The sequence below is a fragment of the Nyctereutes procyonoides genome, unplaced genomic scaffold, assembly GCF_905146905.1.
Source record: "Nyctereutes procyonoides isolate TBG_1078 unplaced genomic scaffold, NYPRO_anot_genome, whole genome shotgun sequence".
NCBI lineage: Eukaryota > Metazoa > Chordata > Mammalia > Carnivora > Canidae > Nyctereutes > Nyctereutes procyonoides.
In genome coordinates, this window is record NW_026575122.1 from 34,905,822 (window position 1) to 34,923,597 (window position 17,776).

Below are 17,776 nucleotides of genomic sequence, written 5' to 3' on the forward strand. Positions count from 1 at the left end.
GAGTATCTGATATACTTTTAGAGAAAAATGTTGCCACCACTAGTTTACACACACAAATTTATGATAAGTTTTAGTCAAAAACTAGGGCATAATTTACAGAATAGAGAATTTGATTTGCCAGCTAACAAGTTACTTATGCTGTACAGTGAAACCTTATTAATAGAATTCTAAGAAAATACTTCTACCTGTATAGCATATATCTGATTATTCAGGTTACTTTGGATTTTATGTTTATATTTAAGTTTCTTTAATTTAAATCTTAAGAATGTATTATATTCCTACAAACCTTTCAAAAATATCTTGTTTCTATTAGGAGGAAATAAAAAAGCTGAAAAAAGAACTGGAAAACTTTGATCCTTCATTTTTTGAAGAAATTGAAGATCTGAAGTATAATTATAAAGAAGAAGTGAAAAAGAATATTCTCTTAGAAGAGAAGTTAAGAAAACTTTCTGAACAATGTGGAGTTGAATTAACTAGTCCTATTGCTGCTTCTGAACAGTTTGAAGATGAAGGAGAAAGTCCTCCTAATCTCCCCATTTATTAAGGACTACCTATAACTATAGTTTTATTGAACTATTTATTAACTTTAGAAGTTAAAACTCCATCTGGAAATCAAGCAGGTCTCTGACCTACATGATTTCTTTCTTCATACCTGTACCTTTATTAAATTTGAAGTCTTAGTAAATAAAATTATATAAAATTTTAAACATACTAGAAAAGTATATTTTTTAAGACTTTTAGAGTAAGTTATGACTATCAAATGAGCTATGATGAATTTCTGTATATATTCATGTTTAAGTTTTTTAAAGAGTATAGGGTGATTTTAATTTTAACATTTAAAATTGGGGTTTTATACATACTTATTTATATGTGTGTTAAGAATCTAGTTTTATATATATTTACATGTATATAAACATGTTATGAGGTTAGAGCCATATGTTAAGTATTAATGATCCAGAATTGTTGGTTTAGTTGCAATTTTTAACTATGTACCAGGCAGAGGAGCTTACCATTACATTTTTTAAGTCTTGTGGTTAAAATTCATTTGCTAGTTCTGAATAAAATTTGCAACTGGGAAATTCGTTTCTTCAAATGCTAGACGACATATTGCTCTCTTCGACACAGAATTCTGAGATGTTTTTACCTTCCACATATAGCAGAATATTCAAGATTCCAATATAATAAAGCTGATTTTTAACTGGATTTCTACTTTATACATCAAGTATTATATCTTTGAGTCTGCCAAATTTCTGATTATCTATTTTTGAAAAAAGATTAAACAAACATTTAGTATCAAAGGCATGGTCATACTTGTTCAGATTCATGTTGATAACAACTGGTTTTGAATTCATGTAAGTATCTGGAATTGGCCAGCATAAACCAAGATGATGGCGATGAACCTGAAAAGAGGAAAAAAGGGTATTAGCCTCAGACTTTATTATTTTCATTCAGTTACAAATAATTATTTTGAATGCCTACCATCTGCCAGGCACTATTCAAGGCTCCACCTTTTCTTACCCTCTTTTTTTTCATAGCTGTTCTCCTTCTGACATATTACATGTTTACTTGTTATTGTCTATCTTCCCCATTAGAATGTGAGCTTCATGAAGGCAGACATTGTTTTTGTTGACTCTGTATTTCCAGTACCTGGAAACATGCCAGGATCATAATTAGGGGCTCCAAAGAATGTAATGAATGGAGTCTGTTGCTGAGTACGAAGCTAGCCAATTGAAAAACATGGGTGGGGGGAGGCATTCTAAGTATCATGTGATAGAATGGTGCTTTTTGCTTTGATTGCAATTACTTAAGTATGGTTAGAGCATATACAATAGTGTGTGTATATTTGGCCGATGGGAGTTTACAGCAGTTTCAGAAAGTGAAGCATGGGTCAGATCCTGAATGTCAGGAAGCTGTTTTATGCAACAAAGTAACATTTTCACTTACTGTGGAGAATGGACAGACAGGGATAAGACTGAAAGATAACACTTAAAGAGGGTGATAAACTAAATCAAGTATGAATCTCTCAGCTTCAATTAAAATGAAAACTGCCAAATGGTTGGGGAGAAGTACAGATTCAATAGATCAGAATCTTAAAGAATTTTATGTATAAAGTAATGGAGAGAAGGGTTAAAAACCATATGAGTTTTTTGAATTGTTGGGAATCAGGGTTGATAGGACTAGGTCCAGTTCCAAACATTATCAATTTCAGAAACCTGTGAGAAATTAAGTAGACAAGTCCAAGAGACAGAAAGGGCACAAAGTATAAAAATTCATTCTGTAAATATTAGCTGTTACCTTGGCACTTTACCTCAAATTCTATAATCAAGTAACTTTGGAAAATGCTGAGTTAAACTAAGTTGGTATAGATTATCTCAGCATTCATGTGCAACATCAATTTCCAAGAAGGGAGTCTGTAATATGCAATTTTTCCAGATGTTTTCATCACTTTATTTCTGAAGCACATCTAGGAAAACCAATGCCCCAGAGAATGAAAACATCCTGGGAAACACTTCTTTATCATATAAAGAATGGTGGTCTGTGAGATGAGGAAATTAAATAAAACGACATAATCCCGCCAACTATTTTCTGCCATTACCTTGATTAAACAGCCGTCATTACAATGCCATACTATTCCTTCAATTTTACCCTCTCTGCAACCTTCAAACCAGGATAATAGATCATTGTGCTTCAAGGTGGGTAGATTTTTTATCTGAAATGCCCCATGTGGTATAAGAAGATGTAATGGATGCTTCTTGCTTCCTAACCCTGAATGGTAAAAATTTCCGTTAGCCATACAAAGGTTTCAAAAAGAATTGAGAAAATTTACTTCTTCAAATAAAAAAAGCCTTTTAAAACATTTAGCAATAAATTTATCAAAGTTTAGTTGGATTGCTAGAAGAGAGAAATACAACGAGAAACCTCATTCAGAAGTGCCACCTTATCCCATTAAGTCTGAATTTTACCTTCATATAATCTATAAATATAAAGGGTCAGCAAACTATGACCCATGGGCCAAATCCAACCAGATGCCTGTTTTTGTAGTTTCAATGGAATGCAGCTATACCCATTCTCTTAGGTACTGTTTATGGCCTATTTCAGAGGAATGGCCTACAAAACCTAAATACTTACTGGACTTGTACAGAGAAAGTCTGCCAACCCCTGCTCTGTACCATTAGCCAAGTTCAAATATCATACAGTGTTTGGCAAACAGCCACTCTGTAGCTCAGATAACATGTATAATTACTATCTTAACCTCCTTCTACCTGCCTATCAATCTGCTGCTAATCTCTATATTGGATTTGTTATTCCAGCTTTAATGTCCTTGGGTCTGTCTTCAGCCCCCTGTCAACAATGTACTCCACAGTGCCCTCTGAACTTGAACTCAACTCATCATAGTACAGATTTTGATACTGGATATGCTATTCATGGGCAATTCTTTAATTTACTCTTAGTGGCTTATTAATGCTAAACTAATTACCTAGCCATGAAAAACACATGATTTTCATTCACCTCATTTCACCTAAATTTAAAAAGCAAAAAAAAGTTACACTTGAGTTTCATACATAGTTCTATGTTATTACAGGGGAGAATGGGAAGCTAAAATCAACTTTTTGGGTTAATAAAATGGTTAGAGTCATGCATAAATTTCACCATGGACATAAATAGAAATGGCTATAATTCTAGAAGGCTTGTTAACTCAAATTAGTCATTTCTTTACTGAATGTGTTTTAAATTGAAGGCACAAAGTTCTCTTTATAAATGACAGTTACTGTTAATTGGGAAAAAGGCTTTACTCACCATATGGGTTTCCATTAATATTTGTTCCTATAAGCTCTAGTGTTTGTTCTAGGAGATCTGAGAGAGGCACTGCACTAATTTCCAAAAGACCAGGATCATCAGGATGATGCTTCAGTACCAGGGCAATTTCAAATTCATAATTAACTACTGAGGAATGCCAGCAATACTGTTTGTTGTTTTTTTCCACTGGTACCCAACCTATCATGTAAAGAAAAACTGTAATCACATTGTTTTCACTGGATTGTGACTTGAAGCAATTTTTGTTATAAATTTTCCATGTTTTCTGGATGTTTATCACACACATATCATTTATTAAAATCAGTGGAAGTGTTTTAAGTTTAACTACTTTTAAAATCAATCATTTTTTTAAGAGTAAGGTTATTTTTTATTCTGTTGAGGAATTAACCTCTTCATGGTTCACTACAGAGCACTCAGAACTCCTTTACTAGAAAATTCACCTTTTCACGAGACTTCATGACTGCAGAATTTAGATCCAATCAGGCAGAAATTAAAAATCAATTGAATGAGATGCAATCCAAACTAGAAGTCCTAAAGACGAGGGTTAACGAGGTGGAAGAACAAGTGAGTGACATAGAAGACAAGTTAATGGCAAAGAGGGAAACTGAGGAAAAAAGAGACAATTAAAAGACCATGAAGACAGATTAAGGGAAATAAATGACAGCCTAAGGAAGAAAAACCTACGTTTAATTGGGGTTCCCGAGGGCGCCGAAAGGGACAGAGGGCCAGAATATGTATTTGAACAACCTAGCTGAAAACTTTCCCAATCTGGGAAGGGAAACAGGCATTCAGATCCAGGAAATAGAGAGATTCCCCCCCTAAAATCAATAAAAACCGTTCAACACCTCGACATTTAATAGTGAAGCTTGCAAATTCCAAAGATAAAGAGAAGATCCTTAAAGCAGCAAGAGACAAGAAGTCCCTGACTTTCATGGGGAGGAATATTAGGGTAACAACAGACCTCTCCACAGAGACCTGGCAGGCCAGAAAGGGCTGGCAGGATATATTCAGGGTCCTAAATGAGAAGAACATGCAACCAAGAATACTTTATCCAGCAAGGCTCTCATTTTAAATGGAAGGAGAGATAAAGAGCTTCCAAGACAGGCAGGAACTGAAAGAATATGTGACCTCCAAAGCAGCTCTGCAAGAAATTTTAAGGGGAACTCTTAAAATTCCCCTTTAAGAAGAAGTTCAGTGGAACAATCCACAAAAACAAGGACTAAATAGATATCATGATGACACTAAACTCATATCTGTCAATAGTAACTCTGAACGTGAATGGGCTTAATGACCCCATCAAAAGCGCAGGGTTTCAGACTGGATAAAAAAGCAGGACCCATCTATTTGCTGTCTACAAGAGACTCATTTTAGACAGAAGGACACCTACAACCTGAAAATAAAAGGTTGGAGAACCATTTACCATTCAAATGGTTCTCAAAAGAAAGCAGGGGTAGCCATACTTATATCAGATAAACTAAAATTTACCCCGAAGACTGTAGTGAGAGATGAAGAGGGACACTATCTCATACTTAAAGGATCTATCCAACAAGAGGAATTAATAATCCTCAATATATATGCCCCGAATGTGGGAGCTGCCAAATACTTAAACCAATTATTAACCAAAGTGAAGAAATACTTAGATAATAATACACTTATACTTGGTGACTTCAATCTAGCTCTTTCTATACATGATAGGTCTTCTAAGCACAACATCTCCAAAGAAACGAGAGCATTAAATGATACACTGGAACAGATGGATTTCACAGATATCTACAGAACTTTACATCCAAACTCAACTGAATACACATTCTTCTCAGGGGCACATGGAACTTTCTCCAGAATAGACCACATACTGGGTCACAAATCGGGTCTGAACCGATACCAAAAGATTGGGATCGTCCCCTGCATATTCTCAGACCATAACGCCTTGAAATTAGAACTCAATCACAAGAAGAAGTTTGGAAGGACCTCAAACACGTGGAGGTTAAGGACCATCCTGCTAAAAGATAAAAGGGTCAACCAGGAAATTAAGGAAGAATTAAAAAGATTCATGGAAACTAATGAGAATGAAGATACAACTGTTCAGAATCTTTGGGATGCAGCAAAAGCAGTCCTGAGGGGGAAATACATCGCAATACAAGCATCCATTCAAAAACTGGAAAGAACTCAAATACAAAAGCTAACCTTACACATAAAGGAGCTAGAGAAAAACAGCAAATCGACCCGACACCCAGCAGAAGAAGAGAGTTAATAAAGATTCGAGCAGAACTGAACGAAATCGAGACCAGAAGAACTGTGGAACAGATCAATAGAACCAGGAGTTGGTTCTTTGAAAGAATTAATAAGATAGATAAACCATTAGCCAACCTTATTAAAAAGAAGAGAGAGAAGACTCAAATTAATAAAATCATGAATGAGAAAGGAGAGATCACTACCAACATCAAGGAAATACAAACGATTTTAAAAACATATTATGAACAGCTCTACGCCAATAAATTAGGCAATCTAGAAGAAATGGACGCATTCCTGGAAAGCCACAAACTACCAAAGCTGGAACAGGAAGAAATAGAAAGCCTGAACAGGCCAATAACCAGGGAGGAAATTGAAGCAGTCATAAAAAACCTCCCAAGACACAAGAGTCCAGGGCCAGATGGCTTCCCAGGGGAATTCTATCAAACGTTTAAGGAAGAAATCATACCTATTCTACTAAAGCTGTTTGGAAAGATAGAAAGAGATGGAATACTTCCAAATTCATTCTATGAGGCCAGCATCACCTTAATTCCAAAACCAGACAAAGACCCCACCAAAAAGAAGAATTACAGACCAATATCCCTGATGAACATGGATGCAAAAATTCTCAACAAGATACTAGCCAATAGGATCCAACAACACATTAAGAAAATTATTCACCATGACCAAGTAGGATTTATCCCCGGGACACAAGGCTGGTTCAACACTCGTAAAACAATCAATGTGATTCATCATATCAGCAAGAGAAAAACCAAGAACCATATGATCCTCTCATTAGATGCAGAGAAAGCATTTGACAAAATACAGCATCCATTCCTGATCAAAACTCTTCAGAGTGTAGGGATAGAGGGAACTTTCCTCGACATCTTAAAAGCCATCTATGAAAAGCCCACAGCAAATATCATTCTCAATGGGGAAGCACTGGGAGCCTTTCCCCTAAGATCAGGAACAAGACAGGGATGTCCACTCTCACCACTGCTATTCAACATAGTATTGGAAGTCCTAGCCTCAGCAATCAGACAACAAAAAGACATTAAAGGCATTCAAATTGGCAAAGAAGAAGTCAAACTCTCCCTCTTCGCCGATGACATGATACTCTACATAGAAAACCCAAAAGCCTCCACCCCAAGATTGCTAGAACTCATACAGCAATTTGGTAGCATGGCAGGATACAAAATCAATGCCCAGAAATCAATGGCATTCCTATACACTAACAATGAGACTGAAGAAAGAGAAATTAAGGAGTCAATCCCATTTACAATTGCACCCAAAAGCATAAGATACCTAGGAATAAACCTAACCAAAGAGGTAAAGGATCTATACCCTAAAAACTATAGAACACTTCTGAAAGAAATTGAGGAAGACACAAAGAGATGGAAAAATATTCCATGCTCATGGGTTGGCAGAATTAATATTGTGAAAATGTCAATGTTACCCAGGGCAATTTACACGTTCAATGCAATCCCTATCAAAATACCATGGACTTTCTTCAGAGACTTAGAACAAATTATTTTAAGATTTGTGTGGAATCAGAAAAGACCCCGAATAGCCAGGGGAATTTTAAAAAAGAAAACCATAGCTGGGGGCATCACAATGCCAGATTTCAGGTTGTACTACAAAGCTGTGGTCATCAAGACAGTGTGGTACTGGCACAAAAACAGACACATAGACCAATGGAACAGAATAGAGAACCCAGAAATGGACCCTGAACTTTATGGTCAACTAATATTCGACAAAGGAGGAAAGACGATCCACTGGAAGAAAGACAGTCTCTTCAATAAATGGTGCTGGGAAAATTGGTCATCCACATGCAGAAGAATGAAACTAGACCACTCTCTTGCACCATACACAAAGATAAACTCAAAATGGATGAAAGATTTAAATGTGAGACAAGACTCCATCAAAATCCTAGAGGAGAACACAGGCAACACCCTTTTTGATCTTGGCCACAGTAACTTCTTGCAAGATACATCCACGAAAGCAAAAGAAACAAAAGCAAAAATGAACTATTGGGACTTCATCAAGATAAGAAGCTTTTGCACAGCAAAGGATACAGTCAACAAAACTCAAAGACAACCTACAGAATGGGAGAAGATATTTGCAAATAACATATCAGATAAAGGGCTAGTTTCCAAAATCTATAAAGAACTTCTTAAACTCAACACCAAAGAAACAAACAATCCAATCATGAAATGGGCAAAAGACATGAAGAGAAATCTCACAGAGGAAGACATAGACATGGCCAACATGCACATGAGAAAATGCTCTGCATCACTTGCCATCAGGGAAATACAAATCAAAACCACAATGAGATACCACCTCACACCAGTGAGAATGGGGAACATTAACAAGGCAGGAAACAACAAATGTTGGAGAGGATGCGGAGAAAAGGGAACCCTCTTCCACTGTTGGTGGGAATGTGAACTGGTGCAGCCACTCTGGAAAACTGTGTGGAGGTTCCTCAAAGAATTAAAAATAGACCTGCCCTACGACCCAGCAATTGCACTGTTAGGGATTTACCCCAAAGATTCAGATGCAATGAAACGCCGGGACACCTGCACCCCGATGTTTCTAGCAGCAATGTCCACAATAGCCAAACTGTGGAAGGAGCCTTGGTGTCCATCGAAAGATGAATGGATAAAGAAGATGTGGTTTATGTATACAATGGAATATTACTCAGCCATTAGAAACGACAAATACCCACCATTTGCTTCAATGTGGATGGAACTGGAGGGTATTATGCTGAGTGAAGTAAGTCAATTGGAGAAGGACAAACAGGGTATGTTCTCATTCATTTGGGGAATATGAATAATAGTGAATGGTAATATAAGGGAAGGGAGAAGAAATGTGTGGGAAATATAAGAAAGGGAGACAGAACATAAAGACTCCTAACTCTGGGAAACGAACTAGGGGTGGTGGAAGGGGAGGAGGGCGGGGGGTGGGAGTGAATGGGTGACGGGCACTGAGGGGGACACTTGACGGGATGAGCACTGGGTGTTATTCTGTATGTTGGTAAGTTGAACACCAATAAAAATTAATTTATAAAAAAAACAAAAAAAAACAAAATAAAAAACAAAGCAGAACTTGAGATCAAAAAAAAAAAAAAGAAAATTCACCTTTTCAATAAGAATTGAACACCATTCTAAAACACAGCATTAAAACTTTTTTTTTCCTTAAATCTTCTCTCTACTGTCTCTCCAGTTTCAGGGACAATAGATCTATGCAGTAAGTGTTCTACAATTTATTGTATTACTGCAGTATTTGCTAAACGATGTATTAATTCCACGTGTACTGAATGTTATTGCTATTCCTCTCCTAACTCCTATTCCAGAATAGTCTCCCACATGTGGATGATTCTTTATCAAACAAACAAAAACTAGGACACATACACCACTTTGATCTTTGGCCTTCAATACTCACTCAGAGAACTGTAATAACTTCTTTCCTGGTCCATTAGTCTCTAGGGAAACCCACCCCACTTTTATCATAATCCTACTTCAAAAATTTAAATTTAGTTCTGCTGCACACCTGCTTAATCGTCATCTTCAGGATGAATTTCAAACTTTCAGTGGAATAAACCCTTTAAGACCTAAGCCCATTCCACATCTAGAGCCTCACCTTTTATAATGTCCTCCAAAGCCATACGCCCTAAACATTCCAGCCAGAGAAGTCACATAAAATTACCATGACTCCATATCTCTCCTCTTTGTGGGAATTTGCTTAAGCTAACCTTCCCTCTTTGCCAGCTAAGTTTCTGGTTCTTAAGCTTCAGTACAGATGTCCTCTCCCTTAGAGCTTCCTCTACCAGAAGCTGACTAGAATTATTCCTCTTTTCTCTGACTATATCCTGCCTGTGTGTGCTTTCCTTTTAGTTCTTAAATCATACTAATATTGGTGGATTTCCCCTAGTGTCTGAAAGATCACTTAGGTAGGGTTCTAATCTTCACTTCTTTATTATTAGAGCCTAAGAGTACTCTGCGTGTTATGGGTACTCGACATGCTGGCTGAACTGAACTTTAATCTGAGGTATCTTTCTACTCAGCACTTTTCAAAAATGTTCCCATTCCCAGAAAAACTACTTATGCATTTTAGAAAAGTTTTCATGATACCAGGAATGTGTCCGTTTTCATCAGGCATTGGATTCCCGTTTAATTGTTCTATTTCCTTCGCTGGTATCCAGCACTCTGGAACAGGTTTGAAGTCTTCCTCAACATTCCAAAAAAATTCTAAAAGAGTTAAATAATTTTATATATAGTGATATTTTAAAAAATATAAGAATGAACAAATTAAAAGTGGGAACATAATATCATAATATAAGGTATTATATAATACCCGTAATATCAGGTATTATATAATTATTCTCCATTATCACCATGATGTGACTGCACTTCTCAGAGTACTAACACTTTAGATTTTCAATTTTAGGGGCGCCTGGGTGGCTCAGTAGGTTAAGCATCTGCCTTTAGCTCAGGTCATGACCCTGGGAACCTGGGATCAAGCCCCACATCAAGGTCTCTGCTTGGTGGGGAACATGCTTCTCCCTCTCTCTCTGCCTGCCACTCCCCTGCTTGTGTTCACTTACTCTGTCAAATACTTTTTAAAAAAAATTTTCAATTTCGAACCTACCACTATCTGTAAATACTGGACAGAAGTCTAAAGTAGCCAATGTTCCAGTATATACAGATTAATGATGAATTTTTAATGTACTATAAAGATGTATTAATGAATGAATGGATATACAAAGATTAATGTATGTATCTGCTTATATAATATTTAGCCATTTTATTTTATTTTATTTTATTTTTTTAATTTATGATAGTCAGAGAGAGAGGCAGAGACATAGGCAGAGGGAGAAGCAGGCTCCATGCACCAGGAGTCCAATGTGGGATTCGATCCCGGGTCTCCAGGATCGCGCCCTGGGCCAAAGGCAGGCGCCAAACCGCTGCGCCACCCAGGGATCCCAGCCATTTTAATTTTTAATTAAAAATACTGATAACCCTTTGATATTTCTATGGCTGATTTATAAAAATACCTACTTGTCTCTTAGGCAACAAATCCAAAACATGTTGCTCATTACAGTATGTATGTAGTAATATGTAACTTTTTTAAGATTATATTTATTCATGAGAGACACAGAGAAAGAGAACCAGGCTCCCTGCTGGGAGTCTGATGCAGGACTCGATCCCAGGACCCCGAGATCACAACCTGAGCCAAAGGCAGATGCTCAACCACTAAGCCACCCAGGTGCCCCGGTAATGTGCATGTTTTTATAATATCAACAATTTTTATGAGTCATAAAAATGTTAGGAAAACAAAATATTTTTCAAGAATATTATTTACGTACAAAGATACTCAATTACAATTTTCTTCTTTCCCCTCAGTACTTAAACTGTAAGAAAGATATAATGTATACAAATATTACCACTTAAGAAATAAGTCAAAAATTGCAGGTTATTTAAATCATAAAAAGCTGAAAAAAAGAAAAGGACCCACTAACCTTTTGAGTTTTGTTTTGAATGTAGAAAATTTTTAAATCTTTTCTCAGCTACTTTGTTAGGTTTTCTATCTAGCCGAGCCCAAAGATATGGCTGACCTAAAAAAAAAAAAAAAAAAAAAAAAAAAAAGTCTAATAAAAGGGAAAAGAAAGTTTAAGAAGCAAACAATAAAACTTATCTTGAAAGACATTTCGGTAGAAAGGTTTTCAATATATAACAGGGTCATCTTCCCTAAAAGCAGCAACCCTACAAGACAAAGATAAATATGAATTCTAACAGACACATCTTACCCAGCAGTACCTTATGCTGTAAGACTTAAGTCTTTGGTTAAAGAATGATGAGGATGAGGTAAAAAGTAAATATGTGACTTTTTCATAAGGACATTCACAGCCACATTTTATTGGCAATGAGCATTTGTGAGAAACCAAAGCTATCTCTATACTAAATGGAAACCTATCTGGATAACAGTATTCACATTTCTCCTGAAATATAACTGTGCTATGAGGGTTAGTTCCTAAAAATGTGGAATTAGGCTGAGTTTTTCTGCATGGCTCTGATCCCTGGTCAAGGCATGAAACAGTGATTATTAGTGATGATCCATTATCATGGATCCATGAAGTTTCAGGGCAATGTGCTGCACTATTTATTGATAACAGTCAGACTAGTGAGTCTTATACCTGGTCTCAGTGAGACTCCTGGAGGGCTCTGCTGTTGAGGCTGGTTACTTAGCAGGAAGATGTCTCCGTGACCAGCAGAATATAAAAATCCCCAGCTGAGACTTCATTTTGGATTTTGTTTCCAAGGTGTTCCCTGCATACATCAGTGATTCCTGATTTGACAAAGTGTGTCCTGCCAGGACTTTGGGGGCTGGGAGGAGTGAAGAGGGGGAAGATGGGGTAACAAAAGGCGCTTTCACTTGGCCTCATCAACCCTTTGCTGCGATGTATGTTTAATGCCGGTGCTAATACTGTTTATCCTATACCAGTGATCACCTCTGGATTTGCAAGCACTGTCGTTTTGGATCCTGTAAGTTTTTTTTTTTAGCAATCCAGTCATGTTTATCTGCCACTATTATACATGATCAAACACAATGATGCATGTTTAAGTTTCTTAATATAATTGTAAAACCCTGAAAAATCTTTTAGTTTCTTCAAGTATATGAGATTTTAAAATAATTGATTATAGTTTGGTTCAGACATTCAGTATTCCTTATTAACTGTGCCAATAAATAATATGAAGAACCAGATTAAAATTATATGGTCATTTCTGGTTGACTGGACCTTCTGTTCTTTTTACTCGTAAATACAAAAATTCACTCATATCCTTTAAAATGGCTACTGTCAAACAGAATTAGAAGTGCTGATGAGGAGGTGGGGAAACTGGAACCCTTGTGCACTTTTGGTAGGCAGGGAATCATCAGCTGCTATGGAAAACAGTATGGCAGTTCCTCAAAAAATTAAAAATAGAATTACTATATGATCCAGCAATTCCACTTCTGAATATATACCGCCAAAGAACTGAAAGCAGGGCCTCAAGGAGATATCTGTTCACCATATTTATGGCAGCATCATTTACAAGACCCAAAAGGCAGAAGTAGCCCAAGTGTACACTTATGGATGAATCATATAGACATGAAAGTATGTGGCATATACATAAAGTTATGTGGTGTGTACAAACAATGTGGCATATACACACCATGAACCATTACTCCGCCTTCAAAATGAAGGGAATGAACATGAGGACACTCTGCTAAATGAAATAAGCTTGTCATAAAGACATATACTGTAGGATTCCACATAAAGGAGGTACCTATAGTAGCCAAAGCCACAGAGACAAAATAGAATGGTGGTTGTCAAGGGCTGGAGAAGGGGGAATGGTAATTTATTTAATGGGTATTGAGTTTCAATTTTGCAAGATGAAGAGTTCTGGAGATATATGGTGGTGACGTAGCACAACGATGAGCTGTACACATAAAGATGGGTAAGATGGTAAATTATGTTACGTGTATTTTAATCACAATTCAAAATGGAAAAAAAATGCATTTCAGAAAAGACTTCCTGATACCAGGAATATGTCTAATTTGCGTTTATTTAACTGTTCTGTTTCTCTTGCTGGAATTACGAGGTAAAAGGAAATCACAAAGATTATTTCTCTCTTTTCGATGCATTTTTTTTCCTTAAGTGACAATTTCTATTTTAGTTTCTAGCTCTTCAAGTGCATAAATTGAAATAAATTAGAGATATTGCCAACAGCAATAAAAACTGGGAGTCAGTACTGGAAACAGTGACATAAGAGCATATTTTAGGATCAAACATAGGTTGTGTTACCAGTTCAGCCATTCATTAATTATATAGTCTTGGACAAATTCTTTAAGTTCTCTGAGACTCAGTTTTCTCATCTATGAAATGGAGGCTTACTGTGCAAATTAGAGATGACATGTATAAAGCATTTCTCATACTGCCTGCCCTTAATAAGTAGTAAGTAAATGTTAATTACCTTCCTTTCCTCCCCCAAGAGAAAGATGCAGTGATATGATAAATAAATATAACAACTGGGATTTTACATTTTGCTCCTACACTTAGGTTGCCAAGGGTGTATGAAGGGTAAATGTCCTACTTCAGATATATATAGTTCATAAAGTGATTAAATAATATTTGTAGTACAGTTTTATTTTACCTTTGTAGGTAGTAATATAACAACATGTTCCATCCACTTTTTCTGTTGGAATTGCACTGTATATATCTGCATCTAATGCCTTGTGACTTAGAGTTTCAGTTGCCAAAACTTTAAATGGCTTAAAAAAGAGAGAAAGAAAATCGGTTTAAGATAAACAGCCTCTATGCCTTCACATATACTCTCACTTGGAATATTCTTAATTTCACTGCTTCTAAGGTACAATCTCCTGCTTACCTTTCAAGAAAATCTAAAAATATTTCTTCTGTCAAGTTCTCATGAGTTTCCCCCTCCCTTCTTTGCTATCGTAGCAATACCCGTTTTCCCACACTGATCTGTAATTGTTCACGTTTCTTTACTGACCATGAGAGGACACCAGGAACCATGTGCTATGCAGCACTGTCTCCCGAGCACAGTGTGTTCAATCATTTACCTGGCACAATACTTGCTAAATGCCTTCTAACCTTGAGACTAGGAAATATACAGGTAAGAAAAAAGTACCTGCCTTTGGTGGAACTTTCATTTTCATGAGCAAGACAATAGTAACAAAATGCATAATACAATGTTAAGTATAATAAATAGTAAGGAGAATAACAAATGGGGGCTCATTCAGCTTTAGCAGTAGTAAACTGCATAATTTACGGTTTTTCTACGGTCAGGAAGAGAAGCCAAGGCCATCATTCCATGGAGGAAGAGAGAGTTTCTACAATTCCTACCAACTTTTTATCTGTGATGTATTTTTATTTCTGAGAAAGACTCAGGCTACTGTTTTATAGTGTAAATTATCTGAAGTAACATCTTAACGTGAAAAGCACCGCACAATGCTGGCGTGTACAGGTTTAAGACTAATAAATGGAAGTACTATTTCTGAGTCAGGCAGACTTAGGAAATCAGCACCATTCGGTTACTGATTCAGTATTTTTAAGATAAAATAATGACTGGGTATTTAACACTAACTTCTACAATTAGTATCAGAGGGTATGTTTAACCTGCGGTAAAGCAGCGTCCTGTGGTAGAGCAGCGAAGGTCTCATGTTGGTGTGCATCCAAATTTATCAAAGATCCTAGGGAGATTACTCTGCCCATGGAGCTCTTGATGAGCTCCAAACATTCCTTCTAGAAGAATCAACTTTCTACCACTTTGCTATCAACAGGTTCAAAAGACAATATAAGATACCAAAGGATACACGGAACTCTTCTCATTAAAGACTTTAAACTGCGACTGGAAAAACAAGGTACCCATGTTTAAAAAGTAACAGCGAGTATAAACTGAATGGTCCTCCAATTTCCAGACAGAGGAGATCACTGGGATAATTAAGATGATCAAAGATTTCATAGAGAAAGTCTGATTTGAAAAAATTAAAAATTCTGGAAGTAATCCAGGCAGAGTGCACAGCATAAGCAAAAAATAAAGACAGGACTGTGCCCAGTATGTTCACAGGATGAAGCAGACTTTGTTCAAACAGGACAGAACTTCACTTTAAATAGGCAACTGGTCGCCAACACACATATCTTCTGCTGCACTGAGCCCAGGCAACTCATGATGCATCCAACAGTACCTCAAGAGTAGACTGGGCCTGATTAGTGGGAAGCCTTGAATTATGGTTAATGAATTGAATATTATGCTATAAATAATACTGTCGGTAAATCTCTACTGTAGAGGGGGAAAACAGGTGCTTATTTTTCCTGGTGGAAGGTGCTTTTACAAACTACCCACTCCCAGCCCAACATACAAAGTTGAGAATCACAGCTAGAGTGAATCACTATTTGGGATGTCAATATTTAGGTTTGTCATGGCTATAAATAAATAAATAAATAAATAAATAAATAAATAAATAAATAAATAAATAAATAAAAGCTTGGCAACTACTGCTACAGTTAGTAGTAACTGTGGGGTTTTGACCAGGAAAGAACATGATGATGATCATTCTGGGTGGTAGGCAAGAATAGCTAGGCAGTGCACAAGCAGCACGTAAACTGTTAAGAACTAGCAGTGGCACTAGAAATGTTATGTTGTAAAGTAAAAAGTGTCCAGGTAAGGGGCGCCTGGCTGCCTTCTTCAGTTGGTTGAGAGAGCCACTCTTGGTTTTGGCTCAGGTCATGACCTCATGGGTTGTGGGAAAGAGCCCCAGGACCAGTTTCTGCGCTCGGTGAGGAGTCTGAGGCCTCTCTCCCTCTGCCTGGACCATGTCTGCATGTTCTGTCTCTAAAATAAATAAATAAACCTTAGAAAAATAAAAACAGTAAAAAGTGTCAAGGTGAATGGAAAATTGGCATGAAAGGACTCCGAGGTTCATTCTTTAATTCAACAAATATTTCTCCAGTGCCTACTACAGATTAGGTCCTAGAAAGTGGGACTAGAAATACCAGGGCAATCTCCACCTTATAGGTCTTTTAGTCTAGAAAACAAGAACGCCAATGCAAATGATGTAAGGAGGCGTGTGTGTGTGTGTGTGTGTGTGTGTGTGCGTGTGTGTGTGTGTGTAGGCCTATGATGAATGCCCAGGATGCAAATGCACATGATGAATTTTGCATCAAGAGTTGGAAGCATGGGCAGCCTGGGTGGCTCAGCGGTTTAATGCCCTTGGACCCAGGGCATGGTCCTGGAGACCAGGGGTCGAGTCCCACGTCGGGCTCCCTGCATGGAGCCTGCTTCTCCCTCTGCCTGTGTCTCTGCCTCTCTCTCTCTCTCTCTCATGATTAAATAAAAATCTTAAAAAAAAACCACCCAAAACTTATCAAGGTATTCTATCAAAGACTTTGCTACACATGAAAGAATCACCTTGATACAGGTCAATCATCCACCAGCAAGGTGATTTACCGAGGTCCCTCTGTGACAAACACCCGGTGGCAGAGACCTGAGCATCCAGGGACGGGACGGCAAAGTGAGAAGCCAGCAGGCCACCGCTAGTAACACCACCTGAGGTCTCACCTTAGGGACCCAGTTAGGCTAGCTGGTCAAGCTGCCACCAGTTCCCTGTTTAGAACCGTTAAGGCGAGGAGTCTTCTAAAATCTCCACGCTCTTGGAAAGCAGTAAAGTTTGGGCTGCGGTGATTAGGTGAATAGTTAGGGAAGGGGTCTTCCTCCCCCAAAAAAGGTGGTAGGTTAAAAAAAAAAAAAAGGCATATCTATCAACGTTAAGATGTGCGTGTTCGATTGCCATGCGATGCTAAGTGCGAGTCGTCTTATCAGAAAAAGCTCCCTCGGAGATGCCCCGGCTTGCAGCTGGGGAGCTCGGACCTCCCCGCCTGCAGGGCGCTCCCCGAGCCCCGACGCGCCTGCGCAGCCGCGGCGCCGCCCGCGCCCCTCCGTACCTGCTGCTCCCTCTTGCCGGAGGGCTCCTCCTTCACCTCCGTCACAAACACGCACGGCATTTTCCGCTGCACGGACCCCAGGCGCCTCATGGTGGGCCCCGCCAGCCGGGCCTCGAGGCACAGCGCGCATCCACACGGCGCCGCGGCCAGGAAAGCGTCCCCGACAGCCGGACGCGCCGCCCTACCCCGCCACCGCGTCCTCCCGCCGCCAAGCATGGAGGGCGGAGA

At 38.1% G+C, this 17,776-nt stretch overlaps 2 protein-coding genes across 3 annotated transcripts in view; one reads left to right on the plus strand and one right to left on the minus strand.

Moving 5' to 3' along the window:
* Positions 1-547, plus strand: part of CEP290 (centrosomal protein 290) — a 92,039-nt gene extending 91,492 nt beyond the window's left edge. The window contains exon 53 of the mRNA XM_055336664.1: positions 314-547. Coding sequence (XP_055192639.1) covers positions 314-544 — 231 coding nt within the window. The 3' untranslated portion in view covers positions 545-547. The remainder of the gene's footprint in view (positions 1-313) is intronic.
* A 15-nt stretch (positions 548-562) lies between these two features.
* On the minus strand, positions 563-17,776 carry RLIG1 (RNA 5'-phosphate and 3'-OH ligase 1). 2 transcript variants are annotated; one of them, XM_055336669.1, is made up of 7 exons: positions 17,549-17,776; positions 14,238-14,355; positions 11,564-11,659; positions 10,176-10,292; positions 3,799-3,996; positions 2,597-2,766; positions 563-1,400 (listed from the first exon to the last, which is right to left on the minus strand). In XM_055336669.1, the coding sequence occupies exons 1-7, from the start codon at positions 17,762-17,764 to the stop codon at positions 1,212-1,214; spliced, it is 1,104 nt and encodes a 367-aa protein (XP_055192644.1). In that variant the 5' UTR covers positions 17,765-17,776; the 3' UTR covers positions 563-1,211. The 2 variants fall into 2 exon arrangements, with proteins under 2 accessions (XP_055192644.1, XP_055192645.1); XM_055336670.1 differs by lacking the exon at positions 14,238-14,355 and having other exon boundaries at positions 565-1,400; positions 17,549-17,755.